The 13,696-nt window shown below is 38.0% G+C and overlaps 1 protein-coding gene across 3 annotated transcripts in view; it reads left to right on the top strand.

Annotated features, from left to right (window-relative positions):
* Positions 1 to 13,696, top strand: part of LOC140820804 (histone deacetylase 15-like) — a 29,556-nt gene that overhangs the window by 15,131 nt on the left and 729 nt on the right. For all 3 annotated transcript variants that reach the window (XM_073181146.1, XM_073181147.1, XM_073181148.1), the window contains exons 11-16: positions 847 to 915; positions 1,673 to 1,781; positions 6,367 to 6,446; positions 7,447 to 7,529; positions 7,697 to 7,742; positions 8,629 to 8,800. In XM_073181146.1, the coding sequence (XP_073037247.1) occupies positions 847 to 915; positions 1,673 to 1,781; positions 6,367 to 6,446; positions 7,447 to 7,529; positions 7,697 to 7,742; positions 8,629 to 8,800 (559 nt within the window). The remainder of the gene's footprint in view (positions 1 to 846; positions 916 to 1,672; positions 1,782 to 6,366; positions 6,447 to 7,446; positions 7,530 to 7,696; positions 7,743 to 8,628; positions 8,801 to 13,696) is intronic.

Genomic DNA, 13,696 nt, shown 5'->3' on the forward strand with positions numbered 1-13,696 from the left:
CCAACGACTAAAACAAATTAAATCAGAGTGGTTAAAAATTGAATTCCCGGCAGCCTATAAACCGATTTAAAATCTGAAATTTCAAGCTTAATACCTCAAGAATCAAAGCTTAAACGCACATGGTGGTCTCGCGGAGGTGGCTCGCCGAAAATATTGTTCACGGTAAGAAAACAAGCTTGACAACAGGGAAAGACTTAAGGCTTCATTTATATAAACGAATCCACCAAGAACAACTAAGAATCGAAGCCTACCGGATCAAAACTCGCGCGCAGAGGTGCTGGAAACTGGGCCGACCGAGCTCGAAATCTTCCGATTCCTTGCAGGAAAGAGGCTCTAAGACTAGAGGAAGAATGTTGCTGGGTTTCTGCTCTACTTCTCCGACTGTGGCGCGGCGGCTTCAGAACAAGGATGGGAGAAGCTTTTCTTTATGTGGTGTACGTAATACATTAAATGGGTTGGGTTTAAAAACAAATTTAAATGGGTTGGGCTCAAATGGATATTGGGCTCTCACATAAGCTGCCGCTTGTTTGCGGTTGCTTGGCCTCCACATCGATTGTATGTCCTGTCCTACTTTGTTGCGACTTTGCATATGCTCAAGGTGACCAACTAAAGAAACCGCGAGACCTTTTGAATAATTTTCAAACTATGTGTTTCTGTTGATATCTCAACGAAGCATCAACAGTATCTCAATGCCACATTATGAAATTTCTATAAAGTGTCGATTTCTTGAAGAAAATTTATGTCAGGACTGTCACGTGAGCATTTTCATTAACATTTTGTTGCAAGTTTTGTTTTTCTGTTTTGAAATATATTTTCACCCAGATTTTAATTTTTTCAATTCTTCAGGTTTTGTACGTATCTTTGCATAGACATGAGGGTGGAAAGTTTTATCCTGGTACTGGAGCTGCTGACGAGGTACCGGCGCTTCCTATTACTATTGACTGCTGGAGGCTTCCATTTTTATGTACTGATAATTATTTTCCTTCATTTATGGCCTTGCGCCCTTGGTATCAAGTCATTTGCTTCAAATATTTTGAGGTCCCCATCTTTTTCTTGCTCTGATTGAATGTTCTGAGCTCACAACCTGCAAGACAGCTGAAAATAGTTTGCTGAAGTCCTGTTTTGATTCAAATTTGTTATTTAGTGATATTAGGTTTTGTTTGTTTTGTTTTGTTTTGTTTTGTTTTTTTAATGGTCCCAGAGACATGCTTTTCCCTGACAGCTAATGACTATAAAAGCTATCGAATAATATTTTGATCGCTTCCAATTTTGTTTGTGAAACAACGATAGTTGCTTTCAACTTATTAATTCCGTTAACTCAAATCCCGTTTCTAGACATGGGAAAAATGTTTACTCTTACTGAATTTATAAATGCATTCACATGCTATAATAAGCAAAAGTAGTTCCAATTATTTAACTTTGATTTATGTTCTTAACTACCTTACCTAGGCAGAGTTTGGACACTTTCTAATATGTAACACATTACCGTGTTTTTGAAAATCATAAAAAGTAACAAATGATATTCAATCTTTATTTGGCAAAAAGTAGCGGAATGAAGTTGTCAATGTATGTGTACGTATGAGCCTACTTGAGCAGACTCATGATTTTTCATTTCTCATTTTATATAATGCTATCGATGAGAAATTGACTTATCATTATCATACTATTTCAGGTTGGTACTACGGGTGCGGAAGGATACTGTGTAAATATTCCATGGAGTTGTGGAGGAGTTGGTGATAATGACTATATCTTTGCATTTCAGCAAGTAGTGATGCCTATAGGTTATGTCATTTTACTCTTTTTTTACAGTTTAACTGAACCTTGTCATGTTTTGTATAGCTAATCAAGTAGTTTACACTCAAGATCTTGTTGAGTATTGAACTTTTTGGATTTTTTGAGTTTCATTCATGGCCAGATACAAAAGAATTTGCTCGAGTCCTGATGTAATTTAATGAAGGGTGTAGCTGTATTTGATTCATAAAAAAATTGGCATTATTTTTTTAAATATTCAACAGGGCTGTATTTAAACAAGATTACATTCAATATATCTTTTTACTTGAAGTTCAATAGCACGGTTCCAAACTTCAGTTTGTGAGTGAACTTTATACCTTTTCTTTCTCTTAGGACTAAAATGCCCTCAACTGTTGTGAGTCTTCTGACAATTTTCTCTTTGCAACATCTCTCTAGTAATTTACTCAACATTTCGTATGTAAAGTTATCTTCTCTATTTGGAGTTTTGTGAAGATTGTAATGCATTGAAATTGTTCATTTCAGTACATTGGGTTAAGCATGATGAAGCTGAATAAAGAGTATCCCTGAATTTTAAATAGAATATATCTATCCAAGAGAGAGCATGATGCATCAAATTTGGGTAGTTTGGCCATTGTGGCTTATTTCCATGAAATAAAACCCCAAGAGCTAAAACTTTTTATTCTCTCGCTTAGTTTACCTAACAATTTATTACTCCTTTAATCTTTATATTGGTAAAATATATCATAATTGAATATTGGATTTCTAACATTTCCCCAGTTGAACGTAGAAATCTGAACTGAAGGTTTCAACTTGAAGCACAAAAGAAGTCTTGATGAAAATTTTGCACGTTAACACGTTCCAAAATAAGACAGACATAACAAACTGGCAAGTAGAGATTCTCAGTTGAGCAGCAAAACATGATCTGCGTAATTAGCTTACAGAAGGATAAATGAAATAGGTAGACGAAAAAATCACTAGCGGTTTCATACTCCAACCAAATACTTAGGCAGCGATAAAGGTAACTTTTATGTACTGTATGATCACATGAATTATAACCTGAAGTTTTGTTGTCACCGTTTAGGGTAATGTCATTCGGTTTTGGGAAGATGTTTGGAAGGGGGAGGGGGAGTCGTTTAGAGACCGTTTTCCTTCTATTTTTAGGATTTGCTCCACTACTAACAAACCAATCAATAGCTTTTTGGTATCGCATTCTAGTGGACTCAATCATATCTGTCATTGGGACATCCGTTTTAGAAGACAGTTAAATGAGGTCGAAGTGGGTGAGTTCACTAACCTTTTAGGGTTCTAGACACGGTTAGATTAGAGAGGGTGTGGGGGATTTTAGAGTCTGGTTGGGAGACCATTCAGGTCTATTCTCTGTTCGATCCTTTTATAATTCCTTTTTTTCCTTTTTCATCTTTCCCTTCTTTTCCTTACTTCGAAAAAATCTGGAAAGTACCGATCCCTCATAAAGTTCAAGTTTTTCGCGTGGATTGTGGCTTTGGGGAAACTCCCCACTTGTGATTCGATTCAAAGAAGGTGGCCTCTAAGTATGTTATGTCCGCATTGGTGCATTTTATGTCAGAAGCGAGAAGAAAATCAGGATAATTTGTTGGTGCATTGCTCTTTCGCAAAAGATATTTAAACAAAAGTTTTGCTAGAGTTGGGTTTTCAGTGGGTATTTCCGAGGAAGGCTGCAGATATGATCGTCATGGAGCCGGGAGGCGTTCCAAGCAGAAAATTTATGAGCTTATGGTCATACACTGTACGCTTTGGTCTATATAGTTGGAGAGAAATAAAAGAATTTTTCAAGAGGATTCCGAGACAGCAAAGCAAAAGTCTCAAATTTCTCTATCAGTGCTCTGTTCCTTCTGTTATTCAGTAACGAGTGGATGTGTGATCACTGAGGAAACACAGATAGAACGCGAGATTTTAAATTTTTACAGGAAGTTGTTTAGGAAATCGGAAGGTGTAGGGTATAGTTTTCACGAGGAAGGGAGGGGGCTCAATGATCTCAACTGAAGTCCTTTATAAAGGGCTGAGGCGGAGGAGTTGGAAAAACCATTCGACGAGGAAGAGATCAAAAAGGCGGTGTTTGATTGCGATGGTACTAAGTCGCCGGGGCCGGATGGTTTCACTTTGGCTTTTTTCCAAAATAATTGGGATACAGTGCGAGTGGATTTGGTTAAGGTGTTTGCTCAATTCTTTGTCGATGGAATTGTTAATGGAATTACAAACGAAACTTACATCTGTCTTATCCCAAAGAAAAATGATGCGCGGAAAATCACCGACTTTAGACCGATCAGTTTGATTACGAGCTTGTATAAGATATTGGCTAAAGTTTTGACGACTAGACTGAAGAAAGTTTTGTGTAAGACAATCGCGGAGAACCAGTGTGCCTTTATTAAGGGTAGACAGATTTTGGAGTGCTGCCTCATCGCAAATGAGTTGGTCGAAGAGTTTCGTAGGAAGAAACAGAAAGGTTGGGTGCTGAAAATTGACTTGGAGAAGGCCTACGACAACGTAGATTGGAAATTTTTGGACTTCGTTTTAATGAGTAAAGGATTTGGTGAGAGGTGGAGGAGGTGGATCAGGGGATGTGTTTCAATGTAACCTTCTCGGTCTTTATTAATGGAAGACCGTGCGGGAAAATAAAAGGGGATAGGGGGTTAAGACAAGGAGATCCATTATCACCGTTCCTATTCCATTTAGTCGTCGATGTGTTGGGAAGAATGGTGGATAAGGCAAGGGCAGTTAATGCGGCGATGGGGCTAGAAGTTGGGAAAGATAAAATTGTAATTTCATATTTACAGTTCGCGGGTGACATTCTGTTCTTTGCAAAATCACAAAGGGAAGTGTTGGAACTTGTTAACACACTCAATCTGTTTGGCACCAACTCAGGGTTGAAAATTAATTTGGGGAAGAGTGTAGTATTGGGATTGAATTGTTCGGATGAGGAAGTCGATGATTTGTGAATTACTATTGGGTGCACAAAAGAGATGTGGCCTATTAAGTACCTTGGGGTACCTTTGGGAGGTAACCCCATTAAGATGGAATTCTGGGAACCGGTGCTCTCGAAAATGTCCAAGAAACTAGCAAGTTGGAAAAAGTTGTTCCTGTCCAGGAGGGTCGACTAACTTTAATCAAGTATGTGATTTGTGCGATGCCATCTTATTTCATGTAACTGTTCAAGGTACCAAGAGCGGCGGCTAGTCGATTGGAAAAACTGATGAGATATTTTTTGTGAGATGGTGATGAAGGGGATAAACATTGCCACGTGGTTGGTTGGAAACAAGTGTGTAAACCAAAGGAAAAAGGAGGTTTGGGGTTGGGAAATATTTGTCTAAGGAATAGGGCTCTTCTCGGTAAATGGTGGTGGAGAGGCTCGGTGGAAAGAGGTCCGTTGTGGAAAAAGGTTATAAAAGTATCTACGGGCTACAGGAAAATGGGTGGGACTTGGGGTTGGCAGATAAAGCGACTTATAAAAGTCCTTGGAAGTTTATTTCTCAATCTTACCGGGCTTTTCATCAACTCATTAGACTAGTGCCTAAAGAGGGTAATTTAATTCGATTTTGGGAGGATGTTTGGGTGGGAGGGGAGTCGTTTAAAATCAGATTTCCGTCTTTGTATCGTATTTGCATTGCGACCAATAGGCCTATCCGTCATTTCTTAGAGGTCGTCATTAGTGAGGGTAGTTCTTCTTTCGTTTGGGATGTGAGGTTCAGAAGAGATCTGACTGAGAGTGAATTATGTGTGTTTACTGCTTTCCTAGGAGTATTACAGAGTGTCAGTCCGCAGCTGGGTATTGAGGATTATAGAGTTTGGTTGGGGGAACCTTCGGGCTTTTTCTCTGTCAAATCATTTTATGACTCTTTTTTCCCCATCTCCAATTTCCCAATATTCGCTTTCTACCATAATATCTGGAAAGTACAAGTCCCACAAAAGATTAAAATTTTCTCGTGGATCGTGGCCTTGGGGAAACTGCCTACGTGTGACTCGGTGCAAAGAAGGTGGAAGGATTGTGTGCTAAGCCCGCAGTGGTGTTGCTTATGCCAGAAAAATGAAGTGAGTCAAGATCATATCCTACTACATTGCTCATTCTCGAGGGGTATTTGGATCAACGTCTTACAAGAGCCGGGATTCCAATGGCCTATCCCGAGGCAAGCCAAAGACATGTTCATCTCCGACTCTTACTGTTCTTTGGGGAAGAAACTCATTGATTTCTGGTTTCTGATAATTCATTGCATTTACTGGGTCCATTTGGTTAGAAAGGAATAACAGAATATTTGAGGATTCGTCCGAATCCATCGACCAAGTATGGGAAAAGATCAAATTCAGGGTGGCATCTTGGACTATCAGCTTGCATCAGTACAATCATTTGTGTATCGCAGACCTAGTTAGGAATTGGAAATTTGTAGGGTTGTGAGATTCTAGTTTTAATGCATTAGACCTGAACTTTTAATTTCAATTGTAACCTTGCTGCGGATTACTCATCCGCGCGAACATTGCAACGTTCTATTATTATAATAAAGTTAGTTTACTATAAAAAAAAAGTTTCCTATAAAAAAAAAAAATTACTCCTGCTGATGTTATTTAGGTTTTGATGGTATGCAGCTTCAGAGTTTGACCCAGATTTTACAATAATTTCTGCTGGATTTGATGCTGCACGTGGAGATCCTCTTGGCTGCTGCGATGTAAGGAATTGTTTATTTCAGGATAGTTCATTTTTTAAGTATCACTCGGAAGATCCATGTGCACGTGTAAGCTGCATTTTACGAATGACTCAAGGTCTTTGATTTATTTTGCTGTAACAAATGAAATCACATGTAGTAGTTAATACATAATATTATGACCAGCTGTAAGTCTAATTGATACAACTAAGAAAATTGCATTTTTAATTGCGATATTGGGTTACGAAGATGAAATGTGTAAGTAAATGAAAGAGAGGAAAAAACTGCGTTATTTTATTTCATATTCTTCTTACAACATATCACGGGAAATGATAAAATTACAGGAAAGACTACAATCCCATATATTATGGGATTTAAATCAGTCAATCTCTTGAATCATTAGATCATAATCTTCCTTGATTTATTAACAATATTAACAAAATGATTTTTTATCCCTACATTTGAAAATTCACAAATTCTTAAGCATTAAGAACAAATTAATGCAGAACAAATTCCTTTGTTCTCTAATTGTCTAGTAAAATTTTCGAAATAAATATACACTCTATTGCAGTGATGTTTGTAGCATAGCATTTTAGAGTTCTACACATTCCTTTATTTTCTTGGTTATCTTTTACTACCAAATTTTCTCTCTGACATATTACTCTTGAAATATAAGTATCATACCACCTTCTTTTTAGAGAAATATATTATCTAAAACTTTAATATTTACTCTGAGTGTTGAAGCAACTAGATTTATTGGTTGTCGATTTCCTAGTTCAGAGTGAGATATGTATATCTCATCTTAACAATGAATAGAGAAGCCAAGAAAATAGAATTGACCCTCCCCTTTTCTTTTGTGAAGGACGAATCATTCCCTGAAAAAATCCTGCCCCTCGTATTCTTTCTAGTTGTTTGTATCATAGCATCTTACTATAAGCTTCCAAATCAAAGATTATTTCTCATATAGACTTCCGTTTCTGTCGTTTAATTATTTCCTTTGTATTTTTTTGTTTTACTTTCTTAGGTCACCCCTACCGGCTATGCACTGATGACACAGATGTGCAATGCTCTATCTGGTGGAAAATTACTGGTCATCCTTGAGGGCGGGTTTGTTACTTGTTCATGCTACCTCATCTCAGTATATAAATGGCATTTAATTGTTCATTTGCTTATTTTGTGGCATTTCATCTGAACAGTTTTTCTTCATGTTCTACCGCTGTTTCTAGAGTGTTTATTTATTTTTTGCCTTCTTAATATACTCTTACATTTTACAGGTACAATCTTCGTTCAATTTCAGCATCTGCTACCTCAGTTGTTAAGGTGCCGATAAACTCTCATCTCGTGTGGGGTCATAGTTGTCAAAGGCGAGCAACGCCACCTGACGAGGACCTTGCGTCTGGGAGGTGTAGCGATCCATTAAGGCGAGCCCAGGCGCTTGCCTGGACTAGCCTTGAAAGTAAAAGTGAATTTTTTTTAATTACTTAGTTTAAAACAAAAAAGCTCAAACCCAAACCCTAGCAACCCAACGCCCCTACGCCGGAATCAGAAGAAGAGAGCTCTGAATAGAAAAATAAGTGTTGACATCTACAAGTAAAAGAACCAGAAAGACCATCTAACATCTTTTTGACGAAGAGGAAGAAAAATTGATGTTGATCAAGAAAATAATGAAGACCAAGAATAATAAAAGTTCGAAAGTTCTACGGACTCTGATGATTCGATAGAAGAACATGAACTTGATTTGGATGATTGAATTTTTTTAATCATGTTACTAATTACTATGAACTTATTAATTATTTTTTGTTTTGTCTGACAATGTGACCTAATTATTTCATATTTAATATATTTATTCTTAAGATAAAAATATTTTTTAAAAAAAATAAAAAACGCATCTCTTTCTTCGGTAAGGCGCATGCCTTAGGCTCCATGGCCCTTGTGCTCCTCGGTGCGCCTTGCGCCCTTGACAACTGTGTGTGAGGTTAATTCCATTTAATTTGATCAGTAGCCTATTTGCTTCCTCGTTCTTTTCATTTCTGACAAACTGGTCTGTCAGTTGTGGGAGCCTGTTATGAATAATCATTTCATACCGTCTGTGATGTGTATTCTCTTTCTTTCTATATATTGGTGGTGGAGATTCTTCTGTTTTCTCCTAATTTTTGTGATTCACGGCAGCTTATATAATCGTGTTTGGATATTCCTCATTTTTTAGGTCTTACTTGGTGATGATCCTGAACATGATGTAGATCAAGTAATACCCACCAAGGCTGGATTGCGAACTGTTCTTGAAGTCTTACAAATTCAGATGAAATATTGGCCTCCACTTGAACCCAAATATTTGAAGTTGCAATCAGAATGGGGATGTTCTGCTCTCCAGGATAGAAGTTAGTATATAATTTTTCATGACCCTTTTAATGTCCCTGAATTTTGACTCTCACTTCTAGTAGTGAATTTCTCCTTGCTTCATTTACATTGCTGTCAATCATACCTCCTTGATTGAAAAGGTTCAATTAAAATTAACTGGAGCATTATGAAGGTTGATACGAGGTTTACATGGAAAAAATATTATGTGGATACTATATTGATACTTGGTAAGCTTGGATGATGCACACTTAAACCATTTAGTGAATCATCTCAACTTAAGACCCAGTGAAGGAGTACGAAGAAGCTCGAGTTCGCTATTAACTATATTATGAATGCAGTTCAGGAACATCTAAAAGTTTGATCACCATAGAAAGTGATGTGTGCGGTGTCCGTATTGAATTTTTAAGACTAGAGACATCAGATATTGAACCTTTTGGATCTTCAGTACACAGGTAATTTTGTTTGATTTGAAGCTTGAATATACCAATATTGAGAGGTGAATATATCGATGAAGTCATTAAACTAGGATATAAAAGTCTGATCAGGATACTTCATTTGCTTGGAAAGGTTGTATCCAGGTGAGTGTTTGGAAGACTTTTTTTTTTTTATAGGAAACATAATTTTATTAATTAATAATGATTTAAAAGTTTACAACTATTAGAACAGAAATGCAGTGGACTGGAAGTTCACTGTCAACCTACAAACAAAACAAAAAAGCTTGAGAGTCTCAAAGATACACATAATCCCATTGTCTTAACAAATCAAAAACCGAAACGTTGTCGAAGTCTTTGTGGTTTCCAATCCACAAGGCCACATTAACTTTGATCTTCTCCCAGCAAATCTCAACATTTGACTCTGTTCCTTCAAAGATTCTCTTGTTTCTTTCCAACCAAATTGTCCAGCATAGGCAATGGACCACGACTTTCCAGAAAATTCTTCCTTTAGTCCCTGTTGATTGGGCCAAATCCATGCCGAATAGCTCTTTTGTTGATTTCGGTGTCACCCAAGTCAACCTCAATTCTTGCAACGCCCTACTCCACAGAGAGATTGCGAAAGAGCAGTGAATCAACATATGTTCCTGAGTCTCGGTTTCCTGTCTGCATAGAACACACATATTTGGAGACAGAGCAATTCCAGGGAACCTTTTTTGAATTGTCTCCGAGCTTGGCAGCTTACCCAAAGAGGCTGACCAAGAGAAGAATCGAATCTTGGTCGGCACAGGAATTTTCCAAATGTTGTCAAAAAGGTGGAATTTTGGGTGAAGATTATGACAGAAAAAAGAATCGTAAAATGAACTTACCGAAAAAATGCCCGAAGAATCCCCGCCCCACTGGACAAAGTCTCGCACCCCCCGGACTAATCTAACCGATTCTAAGACCTCTAATAAACCTGTCAACTCATCTAGCTCTCCCTCTCTAATCTCTCGTCTGAAGTGAAAATCCCAAGAAGAGTTCAAGTTGGACTCATCAAGTGATGCGAAGTTCGAAATGGGCAGATTGTGAACATTTGACAGCTGATGTAAAGCTGGGAAAACTACTTTGAAGGAACCATCACCCACCCAATGATCTTCCCAAAATCTCACTTTATTCCCTCCTCTCACCTTAACTAAAACACAACGTTTGAAAGTTGGGTAAATCCGGGAGATAAACTTCCAAGGGCATCTGAATGTTACACCACTCGCCAATCCCGCATCCCATCCATTTTCTTGAAATCCATATTTGCTAATTATGATCTTTTTCCATAAAGTCCCCTCTTCCTTTAAGAATCTCCACCACCACTTCCCTAACAAGGCTTCATTTTTGAATCTTAGTTTAACTATGCCTAGTCCACCTCTTTCCTTTGGTTTACAAACTTGATCCCATGAGGCCAAATGTATATGTGCATCTCCATCCGCTCCATCCCAAAGAAAATTCCTTGAAATTTTGTCCATGACTTCCTCAACATTTCTCGGCAGCCTAAATAATGACATGTAATATATCGGTATGGAATTCAAGACCGATAGTATCAAAGTCAATCTGGCACCTTTCGACAGAAAACCTTTCTTCCATGCAACAAGTTTTTTGGACAGTTTATTAACTACCGGTTGCCAAAATGATGCTTTCAATGGGTTCCCTCCCAAAGGAACCCCCAAATAAGTGATAGGCCAATTCGCTTTGCCACAACCCAACTGTAATGCCAACCTTTCCACTTCATCATCTTCACGATTAATCCCCAACAACGCACTTTTATCCCAATTTATTTTCAGGCCCGACATTTGGCAGAAGGAGCTCACCACTTTGACCATGAATCTTATGTGCTCGTCTTTTTGTGCGAAAAAAAGTGTGTCATCCGCGAACTGTATGTGAGTTATCTCGATCAAATCTTTTCCAACCGTAATACCTTTTATTAAATTCGATGATTTAGCTTTGTCTATCAATCTTCCCAAAACGTCAACGACCAAGTTGAATAGGAAAGGAGATAAAGGATCTCCTTGACGAAGTCCTTTGAAAGCATTAAATTTTCCTCTCGGCCTTCCGTTGATCATAACCGAAAAAGAAACATTCGATACACATCCCCGCATCCACGATCTCCATTTTTTCCCAAACCCCTTCCTTGCTAAGACGTAGTCCAGAAAATCCCAATTAACATTGTCGTAAGCTTTCTCAAAATCCACTTTCAGCACCCATCCTTCCTTCCTCCTCACCCTAGCCTCCTCAAGCAACTCATTTGCTATTAGTCCACAATCTAGGATATTTCTCCCTTCAACGAAAGCATTCTGTGATTCCGAGATTGTCACCCCCATAACACGTTTCAGTCTCAATGTCAGGACTTTCGATATTATCTTGTATAAACTTGTTATTAAACTGATAGGTCGGAAATCCTTAACTTTGAAAGAGTCGCCTTTCTTTCGAATCAAGCATATGTAAGTCTCGTTTGTGATTCCATTAATGATGCCACTGCGGAAAAACTCTTGGAACACCAACAAAATATCCTTTTTGACAATTTCCCAGCAATCTTGGAAGAAACTCAAAGTGAATCCATCAGGGCCCGGACTCTTGTCACCATCACAAGTAAAGACTGCTTCCTTTACTTCCTCGATTGTGAATTCTATTTCTAGTTGCCTATTCATTTCCACTTCAATTGGACACCATTCTAAGCCTTCAACCCCCCAAACTTCTTCCTCGTGCTTACTGTATAGTGCCTTGTAGAATTCGGAAATAATTGAAACAATCTCATCCTCGCTTGTTGTTATTGATCCATCATTTCTTTCGATTCTGTCAATTGTAGCCTTACTCTTACGCTGATTTAGAATTGAATGAAAGAATTTTGAATTTTGGTCCCCATCTTTGATCCATTTCACCCTGCATTTTTGGTTGCTAATCTGATTCCTTCGTTTTAGATTTTCTTCGTACTTTAATTTTGCTTCTTTTCTCTCAGAAATTAAGCCTTCCGTGACCTTCCCCTCACCCTCTATTTTGTCAATTCTTTCAATCTTGTTTGATAACTCTGCTGCTTGCATTTCCAACGACCCATAAACTTCCTTATTCCATTTTTTGATGTCACCCTTAACCGATCTTAGTCTCATCATCTCCTGTAAAAGAGATACGCACAACCCTTTGAAACTAGCACCTACAGACAAAGCCTTAAGATACAAGCATATATGCACATGACCAAAACATAGTGACCTAAGCCTCACCAAGTCAGACAGACATCACACACCAACTTCCTCCGTCCTTCCCCCACCTGAGCATGGTTACCTGAAAGATTGTCTTACTGGGGGCGAGCTAAGCTAGTATGTATATATGAGTCTCGACTATGCTTAAAGAGTCAACCCTGATCACACGCCAATATGAGCAGATGATAGCATACACAAACACTATGCTTAAAGAGTCAACCCTGATCACACGCCAATATGAGCAGATGATAGTATACACAAACACTTCCGATCGCACCATAGAATCAAGTCAGACACATACAGGTTATGCAGAGTGATAGGAATGCATACACATTTATCTGATGGAATGAAGTCATATTGGTCAAATCAAATGGCTGGGACTTAGCCTCAAAGCATGGGAAATCTTACCAATGTAGACATCTACTTCGGCCAGATTACCAGTAAATCTTGTTTTTTTCAATAGCACTCATGTGTTCAATTTTTCTTATTTTAGTTGACTACTTTCAGCCATAAGCTGCCAAGAATCTCCAATATTGTTCCTAAAATTTGTCCTGAGTTATCAGCTTTTCATTAGATAATCAATTAGATGATTCCACATTCTGACACTTGTCTAGCCTGAACATTTTATAATTCACTCCCATTGTTTCCATCACAAGGGGTATCAACTGTGAACTAAGTAGCCGTCCATCCAATCCCCTGGAGCAGTGCAAATTCTTTTCCAAAAAAATTGCAACGCTAAACAACGGCTATTTTTGCAAAGAGATAGAGATTCTTATTTCTTAAAATTATTCACTGTATTGGTTCAGTTTTCAGAGAAAAAGTAAACATGTAAACTGGAAAACTGGACCTCTTGTTTAGCTTTCCAATACATCAAGAATCGCTCAATTCAATTTGTATGTTGTATGCAAACTTTAAGTTCGATATCCTCATTTTTAATCTTAATAGGGTTTCTGATCCTACGTGATCTTGATTTGGTGAACTATTGTCTACAAAGTAGTCCACTTCTTCTTTCTTTTGGTTTCGAAGTATGACACCAATTTGTATATGATCCTTTTGGGCATCAGAGGTGTTGAAACCACTTGTACCAAAAGCTCGAGCCCATCACATAAGGCACAATAAATAGCTTTATATTCTTATAAGACCCTACACTTGTAAGCTGAAGATAGAGGATATATAATCGGAATATGTATTGTGGGTATACACGTGGGGCATAAGGCGACAAAGGCCACTCATGACAAACTTGATGAAATATATGGGGATT

The sequence above is a fragment of the Primulina eburnea genome, unplaced genomic scaffold (assembly GCF_022965805.1).
Source record: "Primulina eburnea isolate SZY01 unplaced genomic scaffold, ASM2296580v1 ctg1459_ERROPOS7100000, whole genome shotgun sequence".
Classification (NCBI taxonomy): domain Eukaryota; kingdom Viridiplantae; phylum Streptophyta; class Magnoliopsida; order Lamiales; family Gesneriaceae; genus Primulina; species Primulina eburnea.